This window comes from Anolis carolinensis, chromosome 1 (assembly GCF_035594765.1).
Source record: "Anolis carolinensis isolate JA03-04 chromosome 1, rAnoCar3.1.pri, whole genome shotgun sequence".
Lineage (NCBI taxonomy): Eukaryota > Metazoa > Chordata > Lepidosauria > Squamata > Dactyloidae > Anolis > Anolis carolinensis.
Window position 1 is genome coordinate 12,363,680 of NC_085841.1, and position 26,906 is coordinate 12,390,585.

At 42.5% G+C, this 26,906-nt stretch overlaps 1 protein-coding gene across 4 annotated transcripts in view; it reads right to left on the bottom strand.

The window, feature by feature from the left end:
- The window catches only part of ccdc85a (coiled-coil domain containing 85A), a 179,331-nt gene that overhangs the window by 12,233 nt on the left and 140,192 nt on the right, over window positions 1-26,906 (bottom strand). The window contains exon 4 of one of the 4 annotated variants that reach the window (XM_062970312.1): window positions 4,451-4,573. The exons of the other annotated variants lie outside the window; for them this stretch is intronic. Coding sequence (XP_062826382.1) covers window positions 4,451-4,573 — 123 coding nt within the window. The remainder of the gene's footprint in view (window positions 1-4,450; window positions 4,574-26,906) is intronic. 4 annotated transcript variants of the gene reach the window in all.

Here is a 26,906-nt window from a genome sequence, read left to right on the forward strand (position 1 = left end):
AATTAAGTACAATGCTTGGCTTCAAGACTCAACGTCATTTTCAGAAGGAGTTTAAGGATCTCAACACCATTAGTGTTTTCAGCACACTAAAATCTTGTAAGAAAACAGTAATTTCCTCATAGCATGGGTAGAAGGTGCCCTTCAATCTTCAAACTCTGATTGTATGCAGTGCACCCCTTTACATCATCTAGAGGTCATTATTTTGCATGGAAATAAAAGACAATTGAAAATGTCAGCTCTCGCCTTTTTTGCTACATCAGCATTATGTACTGAGCAAATATTTTCTGTCGCTCATTGAGCAGAAAACAGGTTGTTGGGAAATGCACTTTATACATCATGAAAACTTTTCCATTTAGCTAAGTATTGCTTCCCCTTGCGACCTCTTCCCCAGCCCCCCAAAAAATCAGAGGATTGTTACATGTTTTTTCTAAGGAAACGGGATAAAAGAAACAGAAAAGAAGACATCATTTTATTAAATTAGTCTATGCCCTACCTTTCTGTTGCAAAATAGCAATCAAGCTACTTCACACCAATTAAGTAAAAATAGAATACAATTATAATTATAGCATCATGGTTAGATAATGTTTAGTGTTAAAACCTTCTCCAGCAAACAAGTTGGAGGAAAAATCAAAATAGTCCACCTAAAATTGGTTTTCCCTGACAGCTGAAAGATAACAAAGGTAGAGCCAGCATGTACTACATTGGTAGAGGATTCAAGACTATGAGAACAATCCCCATGAAGCCATGGTAGGTCTTTAGCCTTCTCTGCCTGATAGGAGAAAGTGGAGAAAGTGGGCTAAAGGAGGAATGGAAACCACATGGGCCATGTCACACGATCCCCGGGCCCAATCCACACAGTCCTCTCAAGTTTTTAGGGCTCCATGAGCCCGGAAAACCAAGAGGGCAACGACCCTCTCCCCTCCCCACCCCAAAAGCCCGTAAAAATTCAAACAACTTGCCCAGCCACCATTGAAGTATTTCTGGAATCCTCCTGGTGCATATAAAATCACTTCTCCTCCCCCCCCCTCCATGCTCCAGGAAGATTTCAGAAGTACTTTAATAGTGGATAAGTACGTTGTTTTAATTTTTATGGGCTTTTGTGGGGGCAGGCTTCTAGGTGTCTGGGTGCCCTCCCGGAAGGTACCTGGGGGTATCTAGACACCCCTCTGGAAAAGCACAGGTTTGGGGGGAGTGTGTGTGGAGACTTTCTTAAACCCACTTTGGCATGCATTTAAGTGAATTCTGGAACCACCCTAAGACCCTTCCTGTAAGTACAAACAACAGGCCTTCACAAAATGGAGAAACTGCATTTAGAATTATACTAAAGTGTTACAATTGTACAAAAGTGTTGGAATTATTACCCATAGGTGCCTAAATTATCAGGGCAGAAAGAAGCCTTTTGATCTCATACCACTTCGATCTCTTCTAATCAATTTCTTTTCAACGAACACTCCCTTCTTTTGTTTCATTTGGGGCACATGGGGCAATACATTCCCCACATCCCATGCTGGGCACCGCTGGATTCATTACAATCCGTGGCGATTCCAGCGGCAAATGTGATGAGGTCCTTATACAAGTACAAGAGCTCATATTTATCTGTTGGGCATATGTTCCAAGACCCTCCATGGATACTTGAAACTACATATTCCATGGTTTTAGTAGTACAGTAGAGTCTCGCTTATCCAACGTAAACGGGCCGGCAGAATGTTGGATAAGCGAATATGTTGGATAATAAGGAGAGATTAAGGAAAAGCCTATTAAACATCAAATTAGGTTATGATTTTACAAATGAAGCACCAAAACATTATGTTATACAACAAATTTGACAGAAAAAGTAGTTCAATACACAGTAATGCTATGTAGTAATTACTGTACTTACGAATTTAGCACGAAAATATCACGATGTATTGAAAACATTGACTACAAAAATGCGTTGGATAATCCAGAACATTGGATAAGTGAGTGTTGGATAAGTGAGACTCTACTGTAACTGAAACCACGGAAAGGAAAGCCACAGAAAAGTGAAGGCTGACTATTTCATGGAACCACTGCACAAAAAGGGACTTATGCAAAGGGAAGGCAGCAAGTATAAGCAGGGGAATCACAAAGCACTATCCAAAAAGAGCACATGGAAGACTTCTCTTGCTAACATCAGCTTCAGTGTGGATGGAAGAGGAGTAGCATTGCACATTTACCGGAGGTGCCATATTGCAAGGTGAAAAAGAAAGGTATGGACGGCAAGAAGGAAAGGAGAGGAGGAGGATGGGGGTGAGGAAGTCGAGCTGGTTAAACATGACCTACAAATTCACAAATAATCAAAATTGTGAATCTAAGGGACAAATGTAATTTCATGTGTTGAGTGGATTTGCTAATTCATTTGGTTTTATATATTCCAGGTCTCTTTTGTGCAGGTTGCTGATAGCAACTCTCCTTGATGCTTTCTATCCAGGATATCAAATATGTATTTTGGTTCCCTTAATCTAGTGAATCTGTAATGTATGTAAAAGGAGAAATCCAGTTTCACCCATACATTTCAGTGAAAGGTTAATTTTGAATAATAATTTTCAGAAGATCAGACTCCTTAAGCATTTGTAGTACAATTCAAGTCTTCATGCATAAGGTAAGCTTCTCAAACAATACAATGTATGTGAATATATTGGGGGGGGGGGGAGATGAGTGGATGGATATAGCAAACTTTTATAAAAAGGAAACCAAAAAGAATGGAACTTATGACATAATGCACTCAGCTTTTTTCTGTTTTTATTAAACTGTTAAATATTTTATCAGAATATAAAATATTAAAAATATATTTTCCAGATTTGCACAGGATATTAGAAAAAGGCTTTTCATCCGAGACATGTTCCTCATATTTTAACAACAAAAATAAGAGATGTCATAATGCTGTCCTCAGGGATGGCTCCCTGCAAACTTTTTTTCTGCTCATAAGAGTAACTTGTAGAATTTCTAGAAGATTTCAAACCTGGAAGGAAGCAGGTACCTTTCCCTCACTGGGTTCCACATGAATACCCCATGGTGGACAAAGAACTTTCTTATAGGTTCATAGCCATAACAATTGTGAGGTCAGTTAGCACTAACTCCATAGTAGTTGCTTGTTAACAGCTTTTGTTTTCTCCATTTTTTGCCTCCAGGACTTTACCATAGTGCTACCTCCTCCCTCTCCAAAAAAGTGGTCAGAAGAACATCTTCATGTAGTCCATTAAAAAGATGAACTGCTACTACAGAGACATCTAAGAGAAGATATTCATATTTTTGGACAGAAATGGGGCAATCTAGAAGAGCTGAAGGCCACCAAAACAGACCTGGGGAAGAACCTATACCTTTCCAGATGCTGTGATAGCTCCTTGAATCAAGGAGCATACATCAATACACTGCAGTTTCATGGTAAGTTTCCAAAGATGACTAGCTTGTCAAGTTATTTGAACAAACTCAATGTTTTCCTAGTCACATCACAGTGTATTATCTTGGATTCACCAGATGTGAGATAGATAAAGTCAACTACAGGTTCATCCAAATCACATAACTAATATAGAAAATACCTGGGTATAAAATATAGTGTTGGCTTCCATTTACATTTTTCAGGTAAACACACTGTTGCTAGTTCTGGCAATGGTGTTTGCCTATATGAGCCCTGCATTCCACAAGTGGGGTGCTGTTGTTTTACTCCTGAGAGCTTCTCGGAAGGCCCTGACTGCCCATTGTGTGGTGAATAGCAGAAATAGAAAATTTTCAAAGACTCCAAAGCTGCACAGTCCTTATTTAAATCTCAAGAGCACTACACTTTTCATCCTTTTTTTACCTGAAATGGGTTTCTTGTATCCTCTAGAGCAGACCTGCACAAGCTGTGGTCATCCAGGTGTTTGGAACTCCAACTTCCATAAGCCCTAGCTATTTTGTCCTATGATCAGGAACTCTGGGAGCTCCAGAACCACAGTTGCTTTGACCAATGATGAAGGATTCTGGGAGCTGAAGTTCAAAACCCCTGAAGGACAAGAGTTTGCTCACTCCTGTATGTTCTAAACAAGGTGGACTTCACATTCCACATCACATCATGTTAAAACATGTTTCTATCTGTACAAAAGGGAATCACATTCAAAGGATGACATCTCTGTTGTGGTCCCAGAATTTCCAACAGAGCTAATCTATACAGCTCTATAGACATTTTGTAAAACAAACAAAAAAACTCAGAAGTTGTACCAACTGAACCCTTAAGTCAAAACAGGTGATATGTAACAAGTCACGCATGGAAAGAAATATGTAAGAGATATTATCATCAGTAGGGGCTCATTGAATTGTCTTCTGGTTTTCCTTTGAGATATGTTGATGCTTTTGAGTGCAATGGGTTACAGATGGTCACAGGACACACAAATGGAAGAGTTGGCACAAATGGGAGATTTGGCACATTTGTGCCAAAGACAGCAAGGCATGTTACCTTAAGGGCATTAACCACCACTTCAGGCTGCTGAGAAGGTGAAGAGGGCTGCTCATTGATGCTAGTTGGATGGCTTGGAGGGCAGACATTCCCATCTGCCCCTGATGACCTCCTAATGGGACCCTTAGTAAAAAATCAAAAACTCTTTAATAATGAAACATGTGCCATTTGCTCATCAAGAACAATTCCCACTCCCAACCCTTGGTCCTCTACTTTAGTGTCCACTGGGCATGTATGCACTCAGAATTTGTATTTCACTTAACAGTCTATATAGGTTCCTCTATCTCTGTGAAAAGGACTCACAAGTTTCTTAGCAACATTAGGACTAGGAGAAGACCTCAGTCTAGGAAGTTAATATTTCTGTGGCTGAAAAACATTAAGTTCTGCTAGAAACACAAGAGGAAAATTGGTGTTTTTTTTAAACCAATGGCAAGCTGACAATCGGATTCTGATAATTTTAATGCAGAAGAGTAACTTCCCCAAGGCCTGAGATTTTAGTTCACTTGCCCCTGCATTAAACCCTACTAATATCAACAAGACTTTTGTCATTGAGTTGTAGGTATGTGCCTTGGTGCTATTTCCAACTCACAGCAACCACAAGGTCATGATTCAGAAATATCGAAAGGTTTTCATGACCAGATTTGGCCATTTCCATCCTCTGAGGCAGTGTGACATGTCCAAGGTCATACAATGAGTGCCCATGATTGAGTGGGGAATCAAACCCTGGTCTCCAGAGTCAAACTATTAACCACACTGGCTCTTATATACTATGTCAAAGGACGAAGACCTACAATTGTCTTCCAGTTGTAACACTAACTTTCCCTACAAGCTCTTGTATTGTCATGGAAAACATACACGTATTCTAACTGCTGAAGAACAAGGAGCTGAACCAACTCAAATGAGATCCAGTAAAAGACATGCAATATGGTTGACATGATATATGCAAGGGTTTAATATACATACTTTTTCTACTCCATCCCTCTATGTCCTAGACCTAGACAATTTTCTCCCTAATATACAAACACTACACCCATAATGGCAAGTTTCTTTTAAATAAAGGATGGGGGTTATACACAGTTCCTGATATTAATGACTGTAACTCCCTGCACTTTTCAACATTAGATATGTCAGGAGTGCTGGGAACTTCAATTTAACAACATCTAGAGTTTAAGAAGGCAGATTATACTGTTAATCTGCATTCTGAAACTACATTATTTGGCAGTGCAAATTAGTTGAAAACATCATCCTTCACTTCTCTGTCATGACAAACTTCCTTAAAACTAGTTGCCAACCAGTGCTTTGTAATCCATCAGAGCTTCCACATGGATGGTGAGAAACAGCTTGTTTGTGGAGTCTTACATAGAAAGTTCCTTTTGAATGTAATGGCTATATGTTTTCCTCATTAAGACACAATTCATCATTAACACACCTTGTCTGCACTGCCACTTTGGACATTATCCTCAATTGTCCTCTGGAAGTTGGTGTCTGAAGAGAAACCCCTCTGAATACATGGATCAAGATGCTTCCTTCAGCATTTGAGGGAGTTCAAGGTGACGCCGCAGTTGCTCAGGCAACCTCATCCAGCTGTCTGCTTGGGCAAAAAGCTAAAAATACCCTTGCTGCAGCCTGATAGTTTGAATCCAATAACAGATAGTATCAGGTCCATAACAACCACACCAGATCCTTAGGAGATGCTCCTGTTCTTATGAAGCAGCCTTTCTTTGTCTCTCCTTCTCTCTCCCTCCCTCCTCATACAAAAAAACCTTAAAATTCAAACAATACACTGAAATAAAGTAGGAATGAGGTAACTGTAATTTTGCTCTCAGTCAAAACACTATTCATATATACTAGGTGTTGGCTATGTTTGGAAGCAGACACATTGCCATCTCTATGTGAACTGTCACCCTTTCTAGTTTAAGCCCTGTATCCCCAAGGAATGTATTACTGAACTTCATGTGGATATGTGAAACTGTGGCTAATAGTAAACTCTATTAAAATGAAGGACCCCTGGCCTTCTGCTTGAGGACCTAAAATGTCTAGAAGGGACATATTTGGTCAGACATGAATAGATGAAACTGCGGGTATCAGTCCCATAGATATGAGCTTTATTCTCTCATTACATTCTCTTTTCTTGTTATTGTGTGGCGCAGTGGGTTAAACCCTTGTGCCAGCAGTAATGATAACTTGGAGTTTGGGTTGCTAACCTGAAGGTTGCCAGTTTGAATCCAACCTGGGGAGAGTGAGGATGAGCTTCCTCTATCAGCTCCAGCTCTATGTAGGGACATGAGAGAAGCCTCCCACAAGGGGCATCTGGGCATTTCCTGGGCAACATCCTTGCAGATGGCCAATTCTCTCACATCAGAAGCAACTTGCAGTTTTTCAAGACATTCTTGACATGAAAAAAAACAACTTATGACAATCCTAAGGCAAGCCTTTCACACGGTTTTCTTAGTAAGATTTGTTCTGAGGAGGTTTGCATTTTCCACTTTAAACTAAATCCACTGGGGGAGGGGAACAACAGCCTGGCGAACACTATATTACCCACGACCACAGGGAACCGCCGTAAGGCTAAACGGAGGGCTGCACAAACACAGCAAGGACCAAGTACAGAGAGCACAATAATCCCAAATAAACAGTTCGAGGGGAGGTCACAGGGGCTTACATGTCTTTACACTAATGCTCAGAGCATGGGAAATAAGCAAGACGAACTCCAACTCCTAGCACAGCACCACACATACGATGTCATAGGCATCACTGAAACCTGGTGGGATGACTCCCATCACTGGAATTTAACCATTGAGGGCTATAACCTCTTTCACATAAATAGAACAAAGGGGAGAGGAGGGGGAGTAGCTTTATATGTCAAAAACAGTTACGTTGCAGAAGAAATGCAAGACTGTAATCCGGGAAACCAGCTTGAAAGCATCTGGATAAGAATCAAGGGAACCGGGACTCAAAAAGATCTTGTCGTGGGTGTCTACTACAGACCTCCGAGTCAGGATGAAGGACTTGATGAAGCCTTCTGTCAACAGCTGACCAAACAGGCACAAAGAAGAGATATAGTAGTCATGGGCGATTTCAATTATCCCGATATCTGCTGGAAAACAAACTCAGCCAAGAGTACAAAGTCCAACAAATTCCTCACTTGCCTTGCAGATAATTTTATGGTCCAGAAGGTAGAAGAGGCAACAAGGGGATCAGCAACTCTTGATCTAATCTTAACAAATGTGGAAGACCTGATCAATACAGTTGAAGTGGTTGGATCCTTAGGGGCAAGTGACCATGTGCTCCTGCAGTTTGCAATACAAAGGAATGCTGAAACTAAGACAAGTCAAACACGCATTCTGGACTTTAAGAGAGCTGACTTCCAAAAAATGAAGGAATTACTGAGCGGCATTCCATGGACGCCGATATTAAAAAACAAGGGAGTTAAGGATGGATGGGAGTTTTTCAAAAGTGAAATACTCAAGGCGCAAATGCAAACAGTGCCAACAAAGAAGAAAAATAAGACAAGTGCAAAGAAGCCAGAATGGATGTCCAAAGAACTTCTAACTGAGCTAAAGCTCAAAAGTGACATGCACAAGAAGTGGAAAAGGGGAGAAATCACCAAAGAAGAATTCAAACGTATAGCCAACTCCTGTAGGGAAAAGGTTCGCAAGGCTAAAGCGCAAAATGAGCTCAGGCTTGCCAGGGACATAAAAAACAACAAAAAAGGTTTTTTTGCTTATGTTGGTAGAAAAAGGAAGAAAAAGGAGGCGATAGGGCCACTGCAAGGAGTAGATGGGGTGATGGTGACAGGGGATAGGGAAAAGGCAGAACTGCTTAATGCCTTCTTTGCCTCGGTCTTCTCACAAAAAGAAAGCCATCTTCAACCTCAGCAACATGGAATGGACGAAGGATTGGGGGAAATCCAACCCCAAATAGGGAAACAAGTTGTCCAGGAACACCTGGCCACTCTAAACGAATTCAAGTCCCCAGGGCCAGATCAGCTACATCCAAGAGTATTGAAGGAACTAGCGGAAGTTATTTCAGAACCACTGGCAATCATCTTCGAGAGTTCTTGGAGAACAGGAGAAGTCCCAGCAGATTGGAGGAGGGCGAATGTGGTCCCTATCTTCAAGAAGGGAAAAAAGAACGACCCAAACAATTACCGTCCGGTCAGCCTCACATCAATACCAGGCAAGATTCTGGAAAAGATCATTAAGGAAGTGGTCTGCAAACACTTAGAAACAAATGCGGTCATTGCTAATAGTCAACACGGATTTACCAAAAACAAGTCATGCCAGACTAATCTGATCTCTTTTTTCGATAGAGTTACGAGTTGGGTCGATACAGGGAATGCCGTGGATGTAGCATATCTAGATTTCAGTAAGGCCTTCGACAAAGTCCCCCACGACCTTCTGGCAAACAAACTAGTAAAATGTGGGCTAGACAAAACTACGGTTAGGTGGATCTGTAATTGGCTAAGTGAACGAACCCAAAGGGTGCTCACCAATGCGTCGTCTTCATCATGGAAAGAAGTGACAAGTGGAGTGCCGCAGGGCTCCGTCCTGGGCCCGGTTCTGTTCAACATCTTTATTAACGACTTAGACGAAGGGTTAGAAGGCACGATCATCAAGTTTGCAGATGACACCAAACTCGGAGGGATAGCTAACACTCCAGAAGACAGGAGCAGAATTCAAAACGATCTTGACAGACTAGAGAGATGGGCCGAAACTAACAAAATGAAGTTCAACAGGGACAAATGCAAGATACTTCACTTCGGCAGAAAAAATGGAAATCAAAGATACAGAATGGGGGACGCCTGGCTTGACAGCAGTGTGTGCGAAAAAGATCTTGGAGTCCTCGTGGACAACAAGTTAAACATGAGCCTACAATGTGATGCGGCAGCTAAAAAAGCCAATGGGATTTTGGCCTGCATCAATAGGGGAATAACGTCTAGATCCAGGGAAGTCATGCTCCCCCTCTATTCTGCCTTGGTCAGACCACACCTGGAATACTGTGTCCAGTTTTGGGCACCGCAGATGAAGGGAGATGCTGACAAGCTGGAAAGCGTCCAGAGGAGGGCAACTAAAATGATTAAGGGTCTGGAGAACAAGCCCTATGAGGAGAGGCTTAAAGAGCTGGGCATGTTTAGCCTGCAGAAGAGAAGGCTGAGAGGAGACATGATAGCCATGTACAAATATGTGAGGGGAAGTCATAGGGAGGAGGGAGCAAGCTTATTTTCTGCTGCCCTGCAGACTAGGACACGGAACAATGGCTTCAAACTACAGGAAAGGAGATTCCACCTGAACATCAGGAAGAACTTCCTCACTGTGAGGGCTGTTCGGCAGTGGAACTCTCTCCCCCGGGCCGTGGTGGAGGCTCCTTCTTTGGAGGCTTTTAAGCAGAGGCTGGATGGCCATCTGTCGGGGGTGCTTTGAATGCGATTTCCTGCTTCTTAGCGGGGGGTTGGACTAGATGGCCCTTGAGGTCTCTTCCAACTCTACTATTCTATGATTCTATGATTCTATGATTCCTTCTTCTGAAGCTGAGAGAGTATGACTTGCCAAAAGTCACCCAGTAGATATCCATGGCTAAGCAAAAATCCAAACCCTATTCTCCATAGTTACAGTTCCATGTTCAAACCACGACACCATACTAGCTATTCTATGGCTCTTTGTATTCTTATTCCTCAAATAATTACTTTAACTAGTTTTTAAATCAATTTTGCCAGCCTCTGTTTTCTGTGGTTGAAGATATGCCCTTCTCCTGCTCTGCACTTGAACCATGTGAATTTCCTCACCTTCTTTTTATTGAAGCCAAACTCCCAATTAACTAGAAAAATAATTTATAAGTTAGCTTTGCAGTAGAGGAGTAGTGATCATCTCCCTTAGTAGGTCACAATTGCAATGTAATTTGGTTATGACTTTGCTCCAGTAGAAAAAAATATATAAATTTCCCCAAAACTTGCAAGCTGTATGCTCAGGATTACCATTAGTCTCTTGTATAAGATGTAAATGGAAGGAGCTGTCAAGTATGGAACCTTTTTTGGACACAAAGCTGACAGCGAAGGGAGTCTAAATCAATAACAATGTAAAGCAATTCTCCATTGTATTATAAACACATCTAATTCCTGTCATTGCCAAGCAACCTGAAACCTTTTCTTTATATATTTTTTTTCATCAAAGAGGAAATTGGAAGCAGAAAACCTCCCTGAGGGAAATCCTGACAGGAACATATTTAAAAACAGCTCCGTCATAAGAGCACTCTGAAAAATCAGATGCGTTTCTCTGGGGATAACCCTTCTAAAACTCAAATTGGAAGCACTGTTTTTTAGTTACTCATTCATTTCTAGTTATAATATTGTCTCACCTTTTATTCACTGGCATATAGAGCTCACAACAGCCCTATGAGGTAGATCATAGAGACAGTGTCTGGCCTCTGGTCATGGTTCACTGGGGAACCTGAACCTAAATTTCCCAAGTCCCAGTCCAATGCCATACCACTGTCTCTTAAGGATTACACCTGATCATCAGGCTGTAAAAGGGTGGCTGTAGGTGCATCTTCACTGTAGAATTAATACAGCTTGATAAGACTTTAACTGCCATGGCTCAACATTATGGAATCTTAGGATATGTATTTTGGTGAGGCAGAAGAACTCTTTGGCAGAGAAGGATAAATAAAGACCTTGAAAAACTACACCTCCCATGATTCCATAGTATTGAGCCATGTTGATTAAACTGGTTTTTTTTCTTGTCAGGAGCAACTTGATTTGCTTCTGGAGTGAGAGAATTGGCCGTCTGCAAGGATGTTGCCCAGGGGATGCCCGGATGTTTTGATATTTTTACCATCCTTGTGGGAGGCTTCTCTCATGTCCCCGCATGGAGCTGGAGCTGATAGAGGGAGCTCATCCTCACTCTCCCCAGGTGGGATTCGAACCTGGCAGCTTTCAGGTCAGCAACCAAACCTTCAAGTCACTTAGTCCACTACACCATCTGGGGGCGATTAAACTATTAATACTACAGCACAGATGCCATTTCCATATTAAATATTGTTAAGAGAGATATGGCTAGAAGGCTTCTAATATCAATACAGTATTTATTGGGTTTACACAAACCTTTTTATCTTACTAACTTTTGCAAGCACCTCACTATCCTTCTTAGCAGGCCTGTAACGAGGGGGGGGGGGTTTAGGGGTTCAACCCCCCCCCCCCCCGAAATTTTTCAGGTTATAAAAAAAAAACCTGGTTTACTCATGAATTTTAACTGGTTAACCAAATCCCCATGCTAAATCTATGAGACGCAAAACATTAAGAGTCCCTCCAGGCACTATCTCAAGCAGATATTGACAGGTTTGTAGTGGGGGTGGGGGGTGCTAGGGGTTCAAACCCTCCCCCCAAAATTTCACACACACACACCCCCCCCCAAAAAAAAAATTCTGGCTACGGCCCTGCTTCTTAGGCTCAAAATTTTGGAATAAGCTGCAAGTCACAAACCTCTCAGTAACAAATGACAATTTTTGATGCACAATAATGTTACATTTTTTAAAAAATGCAACCATTGGGACCAAAGTCACTTTCTTGCTGCAGTGAAGAGGGAGCTGGTGGAAGTTAATTTTCTGCATTTTAATCCAAACTTTAAAAGAGGTAGCCAAGTATTGAGAGGTCCAGAATCCTAGATCTTTAGACTTTCAACTGAGATTATTGGAAACAGCACAACACCCATAAGCTGTACTTTTCCTGTTTCCCCACTCCTGCAAGAATGATTGGCACAAGTGGAAAGAGCAATATATTCACCCAGTGCACCATCTCAGACATTGTATTTCATTTGTCATTCTGCCCCTGTCAAGAGAAAGTCTGGCTGGCTGCCTCTTCCCTAGCAATTCCCCACTGATGTGCAAGAACAGCCAGGATCCGAAAAAAGACAGAATGGTACATCAGTATCTTGACGAAAGGCCTCCGCAGGAAGCGGTCCGGCCATGGTGTCCTGAAGCGATTGCTCATTTGGCATAAGAAGGAGACACACATGGTACATTGCTTCTGCTCCCTACCAGGATCTCTAATCTCAACAGTAAAAGCAGTCGGCCAAAAAGCACACATTGTTTCCTGCTGGGCAGCCTGGCACTCCATCAAAATCACTCTCGGACGCCAAGAAAGAGCTGATCTTTCTCTGCTTTCCACCCTGCTCCCAGGATAACCTAACCTTTCCTTCAGCCAAAGCAAACTACATGGCTGTAAACGGGGTTCCAAAAAGCTCCAGCAGTCTGGAAACGAAACAAACATTGGGCAGCAAGAAAGAAGCTCAACTCATGAAACAAAAACAGAGAAAAAAGGAGAAGACTCCCACTGACAATTTGTAGGAGTTTTCAGGATTGTGTAACAAGACCTGAGTTGAATAATAAGCTCCCTAGGTATGCATGTGGAAGCAGACAGTATATATGGATGGATGTGAAAGCTAGACAGGAAAGAAAGGAGACAGAAAGGAAATCAACAAGTTTGAAATGTGGTTCTGGAGGATAATTCTACAGCAGGAGGGTCAAACCCATTTTCATTGAAGGCCACATCAGCCTTATGGGTGCCTTCTAAGGCTGCTGAATCCATGGATGATGAATCTGTGGATACAGAGGAACATAATGTGTTTTATATGTGGTGGGTGCTCTTTAGTTTTTACCCAGCTTGGGTCCCCAAATGTTACTGAATGTTGTGGCACAGCTGGTTAGTAGCCAGCTGCAATAAATCACTACTGACCAAGAGGTCATGAGTTCAAAGCCCGGGGTGGATTGAGTGACTGACCATTTGCCTAAGCAACCGGCTAGTTGTTTACCTAAGCAACCCGAAAGACAGTTGCATCTGTCAAATAGGAAATTTAGGGACCGCTTATGTGGGGAGGCTAATTTAACTGATTTACGTCACCATAAAAATGTACATCAGTGTACAATGCCAGAAGATGAGGAAGTACTCCATCAAGGACTCGGCATCACAGTGGATTATGAAGTAGCAGCTCCTCCTGTGGCTGGAATCTAGCATACCCTCATAAAGCCAGAAGCTGGGAAAGTTAAATAGCCTCTGTGTCTCTGTCTCTATGTGTCGTATGTCTATGGCATTGAATGTTTGCCATGTATATGTCCATTGTGATCCGCCCTGAGTCCCCTTCGGGGTGAAAAGGGCAGAATGTAAATACTGTAAATAAATAAATAAACTTCCATCACTTTTGATTATCTGCCATGTGGACTGGGGATAATGGTAATTGCAACCCAACAGCCCTTGTGGCTCGGAGATTGGGGAAAGATTAAAGGACATTTTAAAGTCAGACATCATATCCACCAGCTTTATATCTAAATTCAAACTCAACTCTCTTGACTGAACAGAACAAACTGCATCCTTCCAGATGTTACTGTATCACAACTCCCATCAGCTCTAATTATGCTGTCTAATGATGAGGAATACAGGAGTTGTCTTCCAACATCTTGTCAGAACCTGGAAGCTCTTGGAATAAAAGCAGGCTCACAAAGGCAAATCCTTGGATACAGCTTTATTTTCCTTCTTACCAGTAGCAATAGAAATACAGCTCTGAATAGTTCCCACCAATGTTGGTGTATATCATTCTCTAACCCATGACCCCTCCCGCTACATTCCATTCCCACCATGTTGGATGTCATCCTGGACTGCACAAGTCTCAACTAGTTATGTAGAGGATAGGATTAGACTGAGGGAACCCTCTCTGTATTCCCATGCATGCCTAGACAGGCCTTTGCTGTTTTCCCTCTCTTGCTTTCCTGTTTACATACACTTCCTCACCTTGTTGTTGTAGTAATGTGAACCCTTTAGGGATGAGGGAACTTCCTCTATCTAATTGGAAAGTTAATTGCCCCAAAGGCTTGGACCATTTGGTCAGCCATTTCTCTTCCTCCTTTGTCTTCGACCTAAGAAGGTCACATTTTGCCCTCTCTCCTGGCAAAATGTAGCTATTTAGATATTTTGCTATTTTTACCTTCTTACCTTCCTTAGTGGCTAGCCTAGAGAGCTAGTTAGCTCCAAGATCCTTTTCTATCTACAGTGGATTTCTTTTTACCTTAATAAATGATTTTTTGAACTTTCAAGGAGACTTTGTAATCCTTTGCCATCCTGAGAAACAAAGGCCTCTCCAAGCTCACCACACGTAAGTTTCTGCTGCTTATGAAACGTGGTTCTGCCACTCTGCTGTATTTTTGAGGAATCACCCCAAAAGAGGGTTATTTTTGAATCTAACCGCTCAATAGATTCCCAACACACCAGCATCCTACAGTTTCTGTTTCCCCCAGTCCAGATGGTCCTTATCTCATATGCACTCCTATTCATTCTCCCAGCCTCCCCCTCTCAACAACCATGGCATGGGGTGAACGGAGCAGCTCATTCCAAGCTGGTATGGGCACATCCTGACACATCTGGAGGGCCACACAAAATGACATGGGGGGCTGAATTTGACTCACGGGTTTTGGGTTGACACATATGTTCTATGAATACCATGGAATGCCAAAAAGACAAATGGGTCTTGGAGCAAATCAGGTCTTAAAACAAACTAGACTACAGGATAACTAATTTGAGGTTGTAGTATAACATGAGAAGTTACAACTCAATGGAAAATATGATACTGCCCACAAAATTAATAGGTGGTAGGAAAAGAGACAAAATGCATGACAAGTGAATGCAATTCTAAGCTGCATCAAGAGAAAGATAGTGTCTAGATCGAGGGAAGTAATTTCCCATCCTATGGAGCAAGTTAACCATGGTTTTTGATAAATGCTTTAACTCAACAGATAGCTCCTTGATAAAGAGAGGTCTTGGAGGGTTGCTCCCCTATCAGGAAAAAAAATCACACCAAATACCTTGTATAGATCTGCAAATATTTTCATCACGCTTTTCAGAGGCATTTTAGATCCAATAGAGGCCTTTTTACTAGATGGTTCTTGTGAAAATACCACTACGGCCCTGAGAAATGTATAAAAGTAGAGACATTTTTGATCCCAGGAGCCAGAAAAGAAAACCCCATGGGGCACACTTTGCCCACTGTTGCACTAAACCAGCATCTCACACGTGGATATATATCTTCAGCTCTTAACCCTCGTACACTGTTGGAATGAAAGGGAATGCTATTAACACATCCTATCTATTTTAATGGCACTTGTGTTGGTGATATAGCTAGGAGCTATGACCACATTATCATAGCCCGCAGGACCCACCCAGCAGAGAGTAACAAAAGGCTATGAAGCATGTGTTGCATCTCTGAAATGGCTGTCACAGCAAATGTGTCTAAATAGACAATATGCCATGGAATTTCTGATGATGAACTGGAGGCAGAATCATCTGCATAAATCAAGGGTTGGCAGGCAGCATTGAGCATGCTGTATATAGCTGGCCTATCCATGTCTGCAGCTCCCAAACTTTCTCAGACTTTTATCCACTCGAAGAAAAAGTTAGGAGAATTGATGCTCCTGAAAATTTCCAGGTACAGAAAGAACTTCTGCTTTAAGCAAGGCACAAGACTCCTTGTTTTATAAATCAAAGGGAGGATTACCAGACCAGAAGTGGGCTTCCAACTGACAATTCAAACAAAGTCAAGTTTGGCTGGACTTCATGCTGCTTATAGTATGGAACCTGACTGTCAAAGGTATGATCTTGTAACAGAAAACATAAAGAAAGTGCAGTGTAGGAGTCATGTACAGGAAGCAAAAAAGAAAGATATAGTGGCTCTGCTCATAACCATTGAGTACAAAGATGTAAACTAGGGTAATATAGATGTACAAGAAAATGATTCTGAAAATAACTCCTTTTTCTGATAACTGAATAATGTCATTTTGTTCATTATGCAGAGAAAAAAGAACATGCATTAACAGAAAAGTAATCTTTCTTTTTATTGAAAGATTAACTGTATAGAAAGGAATACTGGCTGTTAAATAACAGTATAATTAATAAAACATGCTTTGAAATGTAATGGAACTAGTTTTCAATGTGTGTTTTAAATTGTAAATTTATTCCAAAATGTACAAAATTGAAATTTGCTTTCAAAGATAGCAAATTTGTATTTATTTATTGCAAAATTCCATAATAGAGGGTGACATTTCTTGATGAACTATGTAAATACAGTAGAGTCTCACTTATCCAAGCTGAACGGGCCAGCAAAAGCTTGGATAAGCGAATATCTTGGATAATAAAGAGGGATTAAGGAAAAGCCTATTAAACATCAAATTAGGTTATGATTTTACAAATTAAGCACCAAAACGTCATGTTGTACAACAAATTTGACAGAAAAAGTAGTTCAATACGTAGTAATGTGATGTTGTAATTTCTGTATTAACAAATTTAGCACCAAAATATCCTGATATATTGAAAACATTGACAACAAAAATGCCTTGGATAAGTGAAGCTTGGATAAGTGAGACTCTACTGTATGATGTTTGTCACAGAAAGAATATATAAATAAAGAATGAACAAAGTCACTTCAATTGCAAACCTTCAGCACCTTTTTTCAGTTCTTGTAAAATTTCTCCAGACTGATTTGGTACTATTTTTGTAAACTCCCAAAAATCCCAGCAAATTTACCAGCTGTTGGGATTTCTGGGAATTGAAGGCCAAAACATCTGGGGACCCACAGGTTGAGAACCACTGCCATAATATATGGCAGTAAAAGAGAGCACTGCCCTTGTAAATTCCTTGCAACTCCGCTGAAAATGTGGGATTCTGATGGTCATGTGGTTCTTCTAAAGAGCATAAGGTCTCAAGTGAAGTCTCAATTCCTTCTGTATAACAAGGAATTTTCCCAAACCATAATAGGTTTTTAACCATCTTTTACAGTTTTATGTAAGTTTTTCTGCATTCTAATAAGTCAATGGCTTACTCCGGAGGTGGGAAAAATGGAGTATGGATGGGGCTGTTTCTGTAGCCACCGGGGCCACAAGAGTGTTCTAGGAGCTCTTTTCACAAAGAAGTTATTTCCAGCCTCTTCTAGTTCTTAAAAATGCCTGGGAAAAACATAACAATAATGACCTCACAACCTCTGAGGATGCCTTCCATCGATGTGGGTGAAACGTCAGGAGAGAATTCTTCTGGAACATGGCCATACAGCCCGGAAAACACACAACAACCCCGTGATCATGGCCATGAAAGCCTTTGACAACACATGACAATAATGTCCCCATTCCCAGTAGAGGGCATCTGTGAGCAAAACGGATTTCCACGGAGCTTCACCGTCCAATGTCCTCTAGGCAGCTAACACAAGCCGCATCCCAGTTGACCAACCATGGTTTAGTGATTTGCAGCAAGAACTTCAAACAAACTTTGACTCCAGTCATTTGCCTCTGCCCTCATCTACCACTTGAATGCAGCTCCTTGAATATCGCTGAAATTGAATTCAGCACCATGCCTTACACTTGTTCTAAAGGAATCTTACCACTTTCTGTGGATTCTTTGCATATTATCTGCCTTCAGTGGCAACAGTCCAAGCAGTGGGTTCATAAGCCACTCTTCCCCTTAAGTATTGTAGATTGGGGAACTGCAAAATTTGTAGGAATGGTAACATCAAGTGACTGCATGCCAGCCTTATTAAGAGAAGCTCCGGATAAGCATCAGTACTTGGGCTCATGGGGGAGGCAGAACCTTGGCACTTGCCCCAGGATGCCAGGTGCTGGAGATGAACAACCTTTCTCTCCAGCCATAAATACTCAGCCTCAATGGAATGAGATTTAATCTGTTATATACAACCATCGGTAATGTAGCCAGACATTCCTAGATCCAAGCGACATGCTTGAACAGTTTGGCCATCGCCCAAGCTATGCAGGCAAGCTGCCATATTGAAAGAATAGCCATTCAATCAGTTCCTAAGTGGAGCGTTCCTGTTAAGTGATGAACTTGTGACTCCTTAGTAAAACAGAGAGGAAGTCCTCTAATGATCCGACCGCCACAGCAATGAAGCCATGTAAGAATTAATCAATCCTTATCAGTCTTCAGCTCCCACACATAGTTAGCACAATGAGAGCACAGTGAAGCCGAGAAAAAGAAATACTGTATTTATTGGCATTATAGATTGGTCTTGTAAAATCCTTAAAAACGGTAACCTGTGGCCTTCCTTCCATTCATAAACTGGTTCGTCTGTGAAATTGGGGAAGTGGGAGGGTGACAGAGCAATGATTGCTTCGGCAAAGGAACCAATCTTGGATCACAGAAAACTATGGGGCTGATTCCCCAAAGAATTCAGGTTTCTTCCTGAACAATTAACTTTTGAGAGAAAGTATCCAGCTCTTTTATTTCTGTTGGTAAAAGGAAAAACATCACTTCTACCTATGTGGCCTAGTAAGATGTAAGCTTCCTGGTTCTTTCCAGCTTTTTGCTGACAAGAGTATGGGCACATAGCACTTGCTCAGTTTGTTCAAAATTTAACTGATTTTACAGAGTAGATGACTTCAATTTCTGAGGGCTCTTCCACACAGCTGAACAAAATCCCACATTTTCTACTCTGAACTGGAATATATGGCAGGTTGGACTCAGATAACCACATTCAAAGCAGGTATTGTGGGATTTTCTGCGTTGATATTCTGTGTTATATGGCTATGTGGAAGGGCCCTGAGTTTGCTATTTTCCTTGAGGCTTCTCAAGGACCCACCTGTATGGGCCATTCAAGGAATTAGGTATTGCTTGATTCAAACACTCTTCTGTTTCCATGAAGGGTAGACTGGTCCTATGTGGAGATGGTGGTCTTAGTTGGCTGCTTGAAAGTCAAAACTGCCTAACTTACTTTTGCAGGGAGTTCCTCAGTTGGAGTGCTTCTGCAGAGATGCTGCTGTCATGTTTGTGCAACAGTCTAACTCCACAATGCATTAGGATACACAGCAAAGCCTTGGCTAAAGCTTTCAAATTTTGAGAAGGCTCATACAGAAAGTGGTGGTCTTTCAGATACAGGTTACAGAATTCCTGTGTGAAAACTCATCCTGTTCAGAAGAGTTCTGTAACGTGATCTATCTAAAGGCAACTACAGAATCCCGAAGGCACTAACAGCCTACCAGCTAAGTAGCAACAATCAGAAACTGGACTTACAACACTGCCTTGAATTTATCCCTACATGTGAGCAGATAAAATCTTGTATAGCACAGATCATTTTCTTCCATTAAGAAACCCCAACTCCTTGAATGACAATATACTGACTCATCACGGCCGGGCTCATCAAGGGCCGGGCTGTGGTGCAGCTGGCTAGTAGCCAGCTGCAATAAATCACTACTGACCGAGAGGTCATGAGTTCGAAGCCCAGTTCTGGTTAAGCCCCCAACCATTAAATAGCCCGGCTTGCTGTTGACGTATGCAGCCCCGAAAGACAGTTGCATCTGTCAAGTAGGGTAATTTAGGTATGCTTTATGCGGGAGGCTAATTTAACTAATTTACAACATCATAAAACTGCCAGCAAAACATGAGGAAAAGAATGAGGAAGTACAGCCACTAGTGGACGATGAAGCAACAGCTCCCCCTGTGGCCGGAATCGTGAAGATGGAAAAAAATGTTAAATGCCTCTGTGTCTGTCTTTACTGTGTGTTGTTTGTCTGTTGGCATTGAATGTTTGCCATATATGTGTTCATTGTAATCCGCCCTGAGTCCCCTTCGGGGTGAGAAGGGCGGAATATAAATACTGTAAATAAATAAATAAATAAATACAACTGCACAAATTAATTCTACCAATGTATTGTGGGCCAAAGCAAATAATTATTACACAGCCCAACAAAAATAATCTTGGTGTCTTGGTTTTAGAACTTGTTCCTAGGGTTATTTAAAATCCTGATTCAGAAAATTGCAATGGAGAGTCGGCAACAGCTCCATTTTCTTAGATATTGTGTGCCAAATGACTAGAAGGTTTGTATCATATATCTGTACTTTTGGTATGAAATAAGTAGATTTTCATGTAGTACATTTTTCATTTCAGTTTTAATATGCTTCCTTCATGCTTAAAAGATATTAATTCAAATACTACATTAAAATATCCTGGTTTTTATGAGCGAGCAAAGTGAAGAGAGGTCGGTGGAATATGTTTTGTATCTAATAAACTAGAGCGGATAGGGGAAAACTGGTGGCATTTTTGGAATTGGCACGTCAAAAATACCCAGAAACAGGTCTAGCATGTGAGGCACCAAAATGTATGTTGGCCAGTATTATTGCTGTATGCCCTCAAATCATTTCTGATTTACAGCAAATTTAACATGAACCTATCTTGGGATTTTCTAAAGGTAAGAGTGTAACTAACCCAAGGACATCCAATGGGTTTTCACGGCCAAGTGAGGATTGGAGTACTGTTCTCCAAAGTCGTTCAACTCTCCACTATACCATGCTGTCTCAACTATACTAGTTGAGCATCACAGCTACAACCTACCCTTGCAGGAATGGAGGACATATTAAATGGAAGACTAATGAATCCTTTGAGATTCCAGGAGACCTTAGAGGGTTCCATGGTTGGCATCACTGATAATCCATTTGAATCCCAGGTCAGTAAATGGAATTAAAATCTAACCAGAGTTATTGACATGATCACTCCCAAATGAGTTCTCCAAACCATTACAAATCAGTCTCCCTGGTATACAGAGACTGTCAGGGAAATGAAATGGGAAGGATGACGACTAGAGTGCAGGAGGCAGAAAACTTGACTTTTATGCAACAAGACACGGTATAGAGGTCTCTTCTGCTCTTATAAGGTGGCAATACCTGCCGCAAATAAAACTTTCTTCTCTGCCTATATTGTGTCTCAAATTCACATCCAGCTGAGGTGTTCAGAGTGATGAGATGCTTAACTCAGGTGCCCTCCAGTCCAAATCAATTGCTAGAACCTTCAGTAGCTCACTGTGATGCTTTTAACAACCACTTTGCTGATAAAATTTCTCACATAAGAGCTGATTTAGATATGGTCATTGGAGCAGAAGCCAACAACAAGGTGTCCAGCAACTCTCTGAGTGGGATTACACTGGATCAATTTCAATTGCTGAGTACTGTTGATGTGGACAAGCTACTGTGGCAAGTAAGGCAGATAACTTGCTTTCTTGATTCCTGACCCCCTGACAATTCCTGACAAATATTAATTCATCTCTCTGAGAAGGGTATTTTCCATCCTGTTTAAAAGAAGCATTAGTTAGACTGCTGCTGAAAAAGCCCTCCATGGATCCCCTGGACCTTAATACATAATTATAGACCAGTGCTACCTCTGTGCAGATATCCTCACTGATTGACTTTGCAGCTTCATGGCTACTCAATGGTATTCAAGCTTGCTAATTGCAACATTAACACGTGCTTTAAACAGAACCTCTGAAGATGTCAGCCACAGATGCAGGTGAAATGACAAGAATGAATACTACTGAAACATGGCCATACAGCCCAGAAAACTCACAGCAACCCAGTGATTCCAGCCATGAAAGCCTTTGACAATACATTGACCATAATATTGCTTAAGGCTTCTTAGAACTGAAGTCCAAAACATAAAAGACCAGTACTGGATGAAAGTCTTGTTTCTCCCTTTTCAGCCTGGCCATTTTTCAAAATCTAAACAGGTTACATGTGCAAATTGCACACATTTCACAAATGTGATTCTTGAAGATAGCAGAGGTTGCACTGAATAGAATTCTTTGCCAAGGAAAATTCATTTGGCCCCTTTTCCCCCATAACTTTTATTCATTAAACTGCTCCAGTTATTTATTTGAATAGATTTCTGATATCTCTTAGTGATTACCACTGGTTTTGCTGCCACAATAAATGTTAATAGCTTTCAATTCTCAAACTGCACTGAGTGTCATGCATGCAGTAGAAAGAGGAAGTTTTTGTTATTTTACCAAACACCAAATAAATGTTATCAAAAAGGCTGATGTGACTTTCTAGTCAACAGTCTAGCTAGGTGTGAAAGGGAAGATTTAATAAACCAGGCAGGGGGAAAATATACTGAGAGGCTGAATTGAAGTCAAAAGGAAACAGAGGGTGAAATCCAAGGTGATAAACTAATGGAAGAAAAGGATGGGAGAGACAAATAGAAAGCACTGGAGATATTGAAAGCTAAAATAATTCTAAGCCTGAGAGTTAGAAATGTTATCTTGCACCTTGGTCCTCCAGGAGCAGAAAAGGTCAGCAAAGTGGCTGTAAAAGAGAAGCACACTAATCTATTAAGAAAACATTGGGGAAGGGGGGGGGGGAGAAAGCCAAATCAAAACAAGGCAGAAATAAAAAGGGAAATGGACAATAGAGAAGTGAAAAAATCAGAGCACCTGAACAGACTATCAACAAAAGGGGAGGGGAGGGAAAACTGACTTGCCTGAGAGGAAATCAATGATACATCCATCAGAAGGATTTCAAATTACAGGTAATAAGAGAGAGCAATGTACACTCAGAAAGGGTTCGAGTGCAAGCACTGCTGCACTGAATGGGGACACATACAACAAAGTCATACAGTCTGGAGTTTTTTAGGTCATAAGAAGTCAGTCTCCTCCTACGTCTCAATCCCAGGCAATTCTATCAAACTTTTTGACCCAAAAAGTCATTTTGAAGGGATCTTCTAAACAATAGTATGTTAGATTCCTAGAGAAGAGGTGGTTGGGGAGTGACAGGTGGAATCTTACCAAGAGAGAGAAGTTCAGGGACAGAAACATAAAACATTGACAAACAAAATACTGGGCTTTAATACAAGATGGTTCTTCTTTACTTCATATCAGGTAGGTGGTTTTATATGAAGAACAATTCAGTGTAACCCAGAAGCATGCTATGATTCATGAACAGACAACTTATTTCAGCCCTAAACACAATTTCAGAGATGTTTAGTGGTTCAGTGGAGTAGGGACTCTATTTTGAGTATTACTCTGAAAGTAAAAAGGTTTAACCATGGTGCTGAATCCAATCTCCAAAATAGGTTCAGAACCTTAGTGTGATGACCCATGGGCCTTGTAGTCCTGCTCATGACATTGTGATGCCTGATGAAGAAGAAAACTTGGGTTTTTTACCTTCCCAGTCAGAACTGGATTCTTCCCAGACAGATTCTTCCCAGCCAGATCTGGGAACCTTGCACCTGCAAGAGGGTTATGTTCCAGAAGTATGTCAAACAAACACTGAGGCTACATCTCCTGTGTTTTCTCGCCATGAGTTTTGTAAACAACAGAGAAGTTTGGAAGCGGCCTCGCGCAGGAGTGCTAGAATAATTGCTAAGAATTTAGCCAATTAAGCCTGCTTTCCATGAGAATCTTTAAGGAGTCAAACATCTGGTCTCAGAGATTAGCTTTCGTTTCTGGTTCCCAGAGAACTGCTCTCGGCGGGAAAGTTAGACTCTATATAGGTGTTTTACCCGCGGAGTAACTTTGCGGAGTCAATTCGTCAGCCTCCGGAGCGAGTTGTGTCTGGACAGCGCGCTCCGATCCAAGCCTCGTTCCTGTTCAAGCCTTGTTCTTGTTTTCAAGCCTTCGTTCCTGTTTCCCAGCCTTGTTTACCTACGGACCTTGCCTCGCCTTTCAGGACTAAGCCTTGCCTTGTTTCACGGATTTTACCAAGTAATTCCACGGATCTTGTTCTTGTTCCTTGTTACCTTGTGCCACGATTCAAGCCTTGTTTTCAAGTATCAAGTTAATTCCTAGCCTTGCTCAAGTTTATGGACTAAAGGACCTTGTCATCTCCCCTCACTTTGCCTGGCAAAGTGAGTGTTTCGGTTATTGGATTACAACTTTGGACCTTAATATTTCATATTGGACATTGTTTCTTTGGACTAATTTTGACCTTTCCTGAAAGGTCTGCTTCTGGACTAACTTTTACATTTGCTTTTATTAACTTTATATATTTCCTTAATAAAGATATTAGATAGAATCTGGCCTCTGCGTATGGCTATTGGTGCTCTGTAGCCTGGGTCGTGACAGTTTGACTCCGCCACCCTAAGCACCAATTAACCTCGGCCAGAATGTCTACCGGAGCCGGACCTGGACCGGGCGGCCAGCCGATTACCTACACCATCGACAAGGATGAGGTGGACCGAATCCGTGATAAGCTCAATGCACAGGATGGGGAAATAAAGGGTTTGAAGGAACGCGGAATCCGTCTTCCGGCCATGGCGTTGCCAACCAAGTTTACTGGAGAAGCTTCTAAGGTTCATGTTTTCCGTCGCCAATGCCAAGCTTATCTAGAGGCCCGTGATGCCGAGTTTCCCCAGGAAGACATCAAGGTGGCGTGGATTTACAGTCTCCTAGACGGGCCAGCGGCTAACTGGGCGACGGCTCTGTTCGACCAAGCCTCCCCACATCTAAGGTCAGCGCAACATTTCTTGGACCACCTTAAGGCGACCTGGGGAATCGAGGACAATTTGGAGGCAACCGGGCACAAACTCCGCCGCCTCTTCCAAGGAGACAGACCCATGTCTCAGTACATAGCCGAGTTCCGAGTGCTGGCCCACAACACCGGCTGGAACGATGTTGCCCTCAGAGGACAATTTCGGGAGGGTCTCAACATTGAAATGCTGGAGGAAATCTCCAAGGTGGATCCTCCCCAAACGCTTGAAGCACTCATCGATCAATGTTTACGGGCTGAAGTCATGATTGCCAACAGGAAACAGTGGGTACGAGGCCAGAGCGGTAGAGCTGGGGCAAAACCCCCCGCTCCCGCCAGCGTTCAGCCGCGTCCAGTGTGGAGACCCTCACCACCATCCCCATACCCCAGAGGGAGCGAGGAGGTGCCGATGCAGTTGGGCAATGTGCGTCCCAGATTAGATGCCGCCGAGAAGGCCCGCCGCCAACGCCTAAATCTCTGTTGGTATTGCGGGAATGGGGGCCACTTCGCCAGAGAGTGCCCAGCCAAAGGGAAGCCCGCCGCCCGTCTTGCGGCGGCGTCCTCCACGGAGACGAAGGCGTCTGAGGCGGCTGGCACACAGCCGGCGGGGGAAGCCAACGACCGGGCGTAGAGAGGCTCGCCAACCCGGTCAAGAAACCCATTCAAGAGCCGCCAACCGGGGTCCTGTTCCTTCTAGTGGTCACCTTATGGTCAGCAAAAAAGGGACCCGTCATGATCCACGCCATGATAGACTCAGGAGCTACCAACAATTTCATTGATAGAGAGTATGCCGACTCTCTGGGATTACAATATCATGACTTCAAGAATGCCCGTGTGGTGCAAGCCATCGATGGCCGCCCTCTCAAGACGGGCCCCGTAAGCCAGTGGTCGGAACCCACCAGGATGTGGATAAGGGAACATATGGAAGAGATTTCCTTCTTTGTTACTGAGGTTCCCCATTTCCCTGTGATTTTGGGGATTCCATGGCTGACACTTCACGACCCAAGCATCTCCTGGTCCAACAGAGAACTGCAGTTTGCTTCAAAGTACTGCCAAAACCATTGCCTCGTAGCCAAGGTCTGCCATGCCACAGACACCGAGCCCATTATCACCTTGCCAAAGAAGTACTCCGAGTATTGGGATGTATTCAATGAAAAAGAAGCCGAAAAATTACCCCCACATAGACCTTATGACTGTGCCATTGACTTGGTGGAGGGGGCCCCGATCCCGCGAGGGCATCTCTACTCCCTGACTGAACCAGAGCAAGAAGCTCTCAGGGAATTCATAGAGACAAACCTTCGCAAGGGATTCATCAGACCCTCTCAATCCCCAGCTGCCTCCCCAGTGATGTTTGTGAAGAAGAAGTCAGGGGAATTACGCTTGGTGGTGGACTACAGAGCATTGAACAATATCACTAAGCGGAACAGCTATCCCCTGCCCTTAATCTCGGATCTACTAGACCGACTTCGAGGAGCCAAGGTCTACACCAAGCTGGACCTACGGGGGGCTTATAATCTAGTTCGCATCAGAGAAGGGGACGAGTGGAAGACCGCCTTCCAGACTAAATTCGGATTATTCGAGTCCCGAGTTATGAATTATGGTTTATGCGGAGCTCCCGCAACGTTCCAGCATTTTGTCAATGACATTTTTCAGGACTATCTAGACAGGTTCTTGATCATCTACCTGGACGATTTTTTGGTGTTTTCTAGATCACAATCAGAACATGAGAACCACGTTAAAGTGGTGTTACAACGATTGTGGGATCATGGACTTTATGCCAAGCTGGAAAAATGCGCTTTTGATCTACCAGAGGTAGATTTCCTGGGGTACCGCATCTCGCCTCTAGGGCTCTCCATGGACCCGGCAAAAGTTTCAGCAGTATTGGAATGGCGGGCGCCAACCAACAAGAAAGAGGTGCAGCAATTCTTGGGGTTCGCGAACTATTACCGCAAGTTCATTCCAGATTTTGCCCGCTGGTCTGACCCAATCACCAGCTGCATCCGTGGGAAACAGCCCTTCCGCTGGACTGATCAAGCAGAGAAAGGGTTCCAGCAACTAAAGAAATTATTCACATCCCAGCCAATCCTTCAGCATCCAGATCCTGAAACCCTTTTTGTGGTGCAAGCGGACGCCTCTGATGTGGCAATTGGGGCTGTGCTCCTACAACCGGTGGGAGATCACCTTCATCCT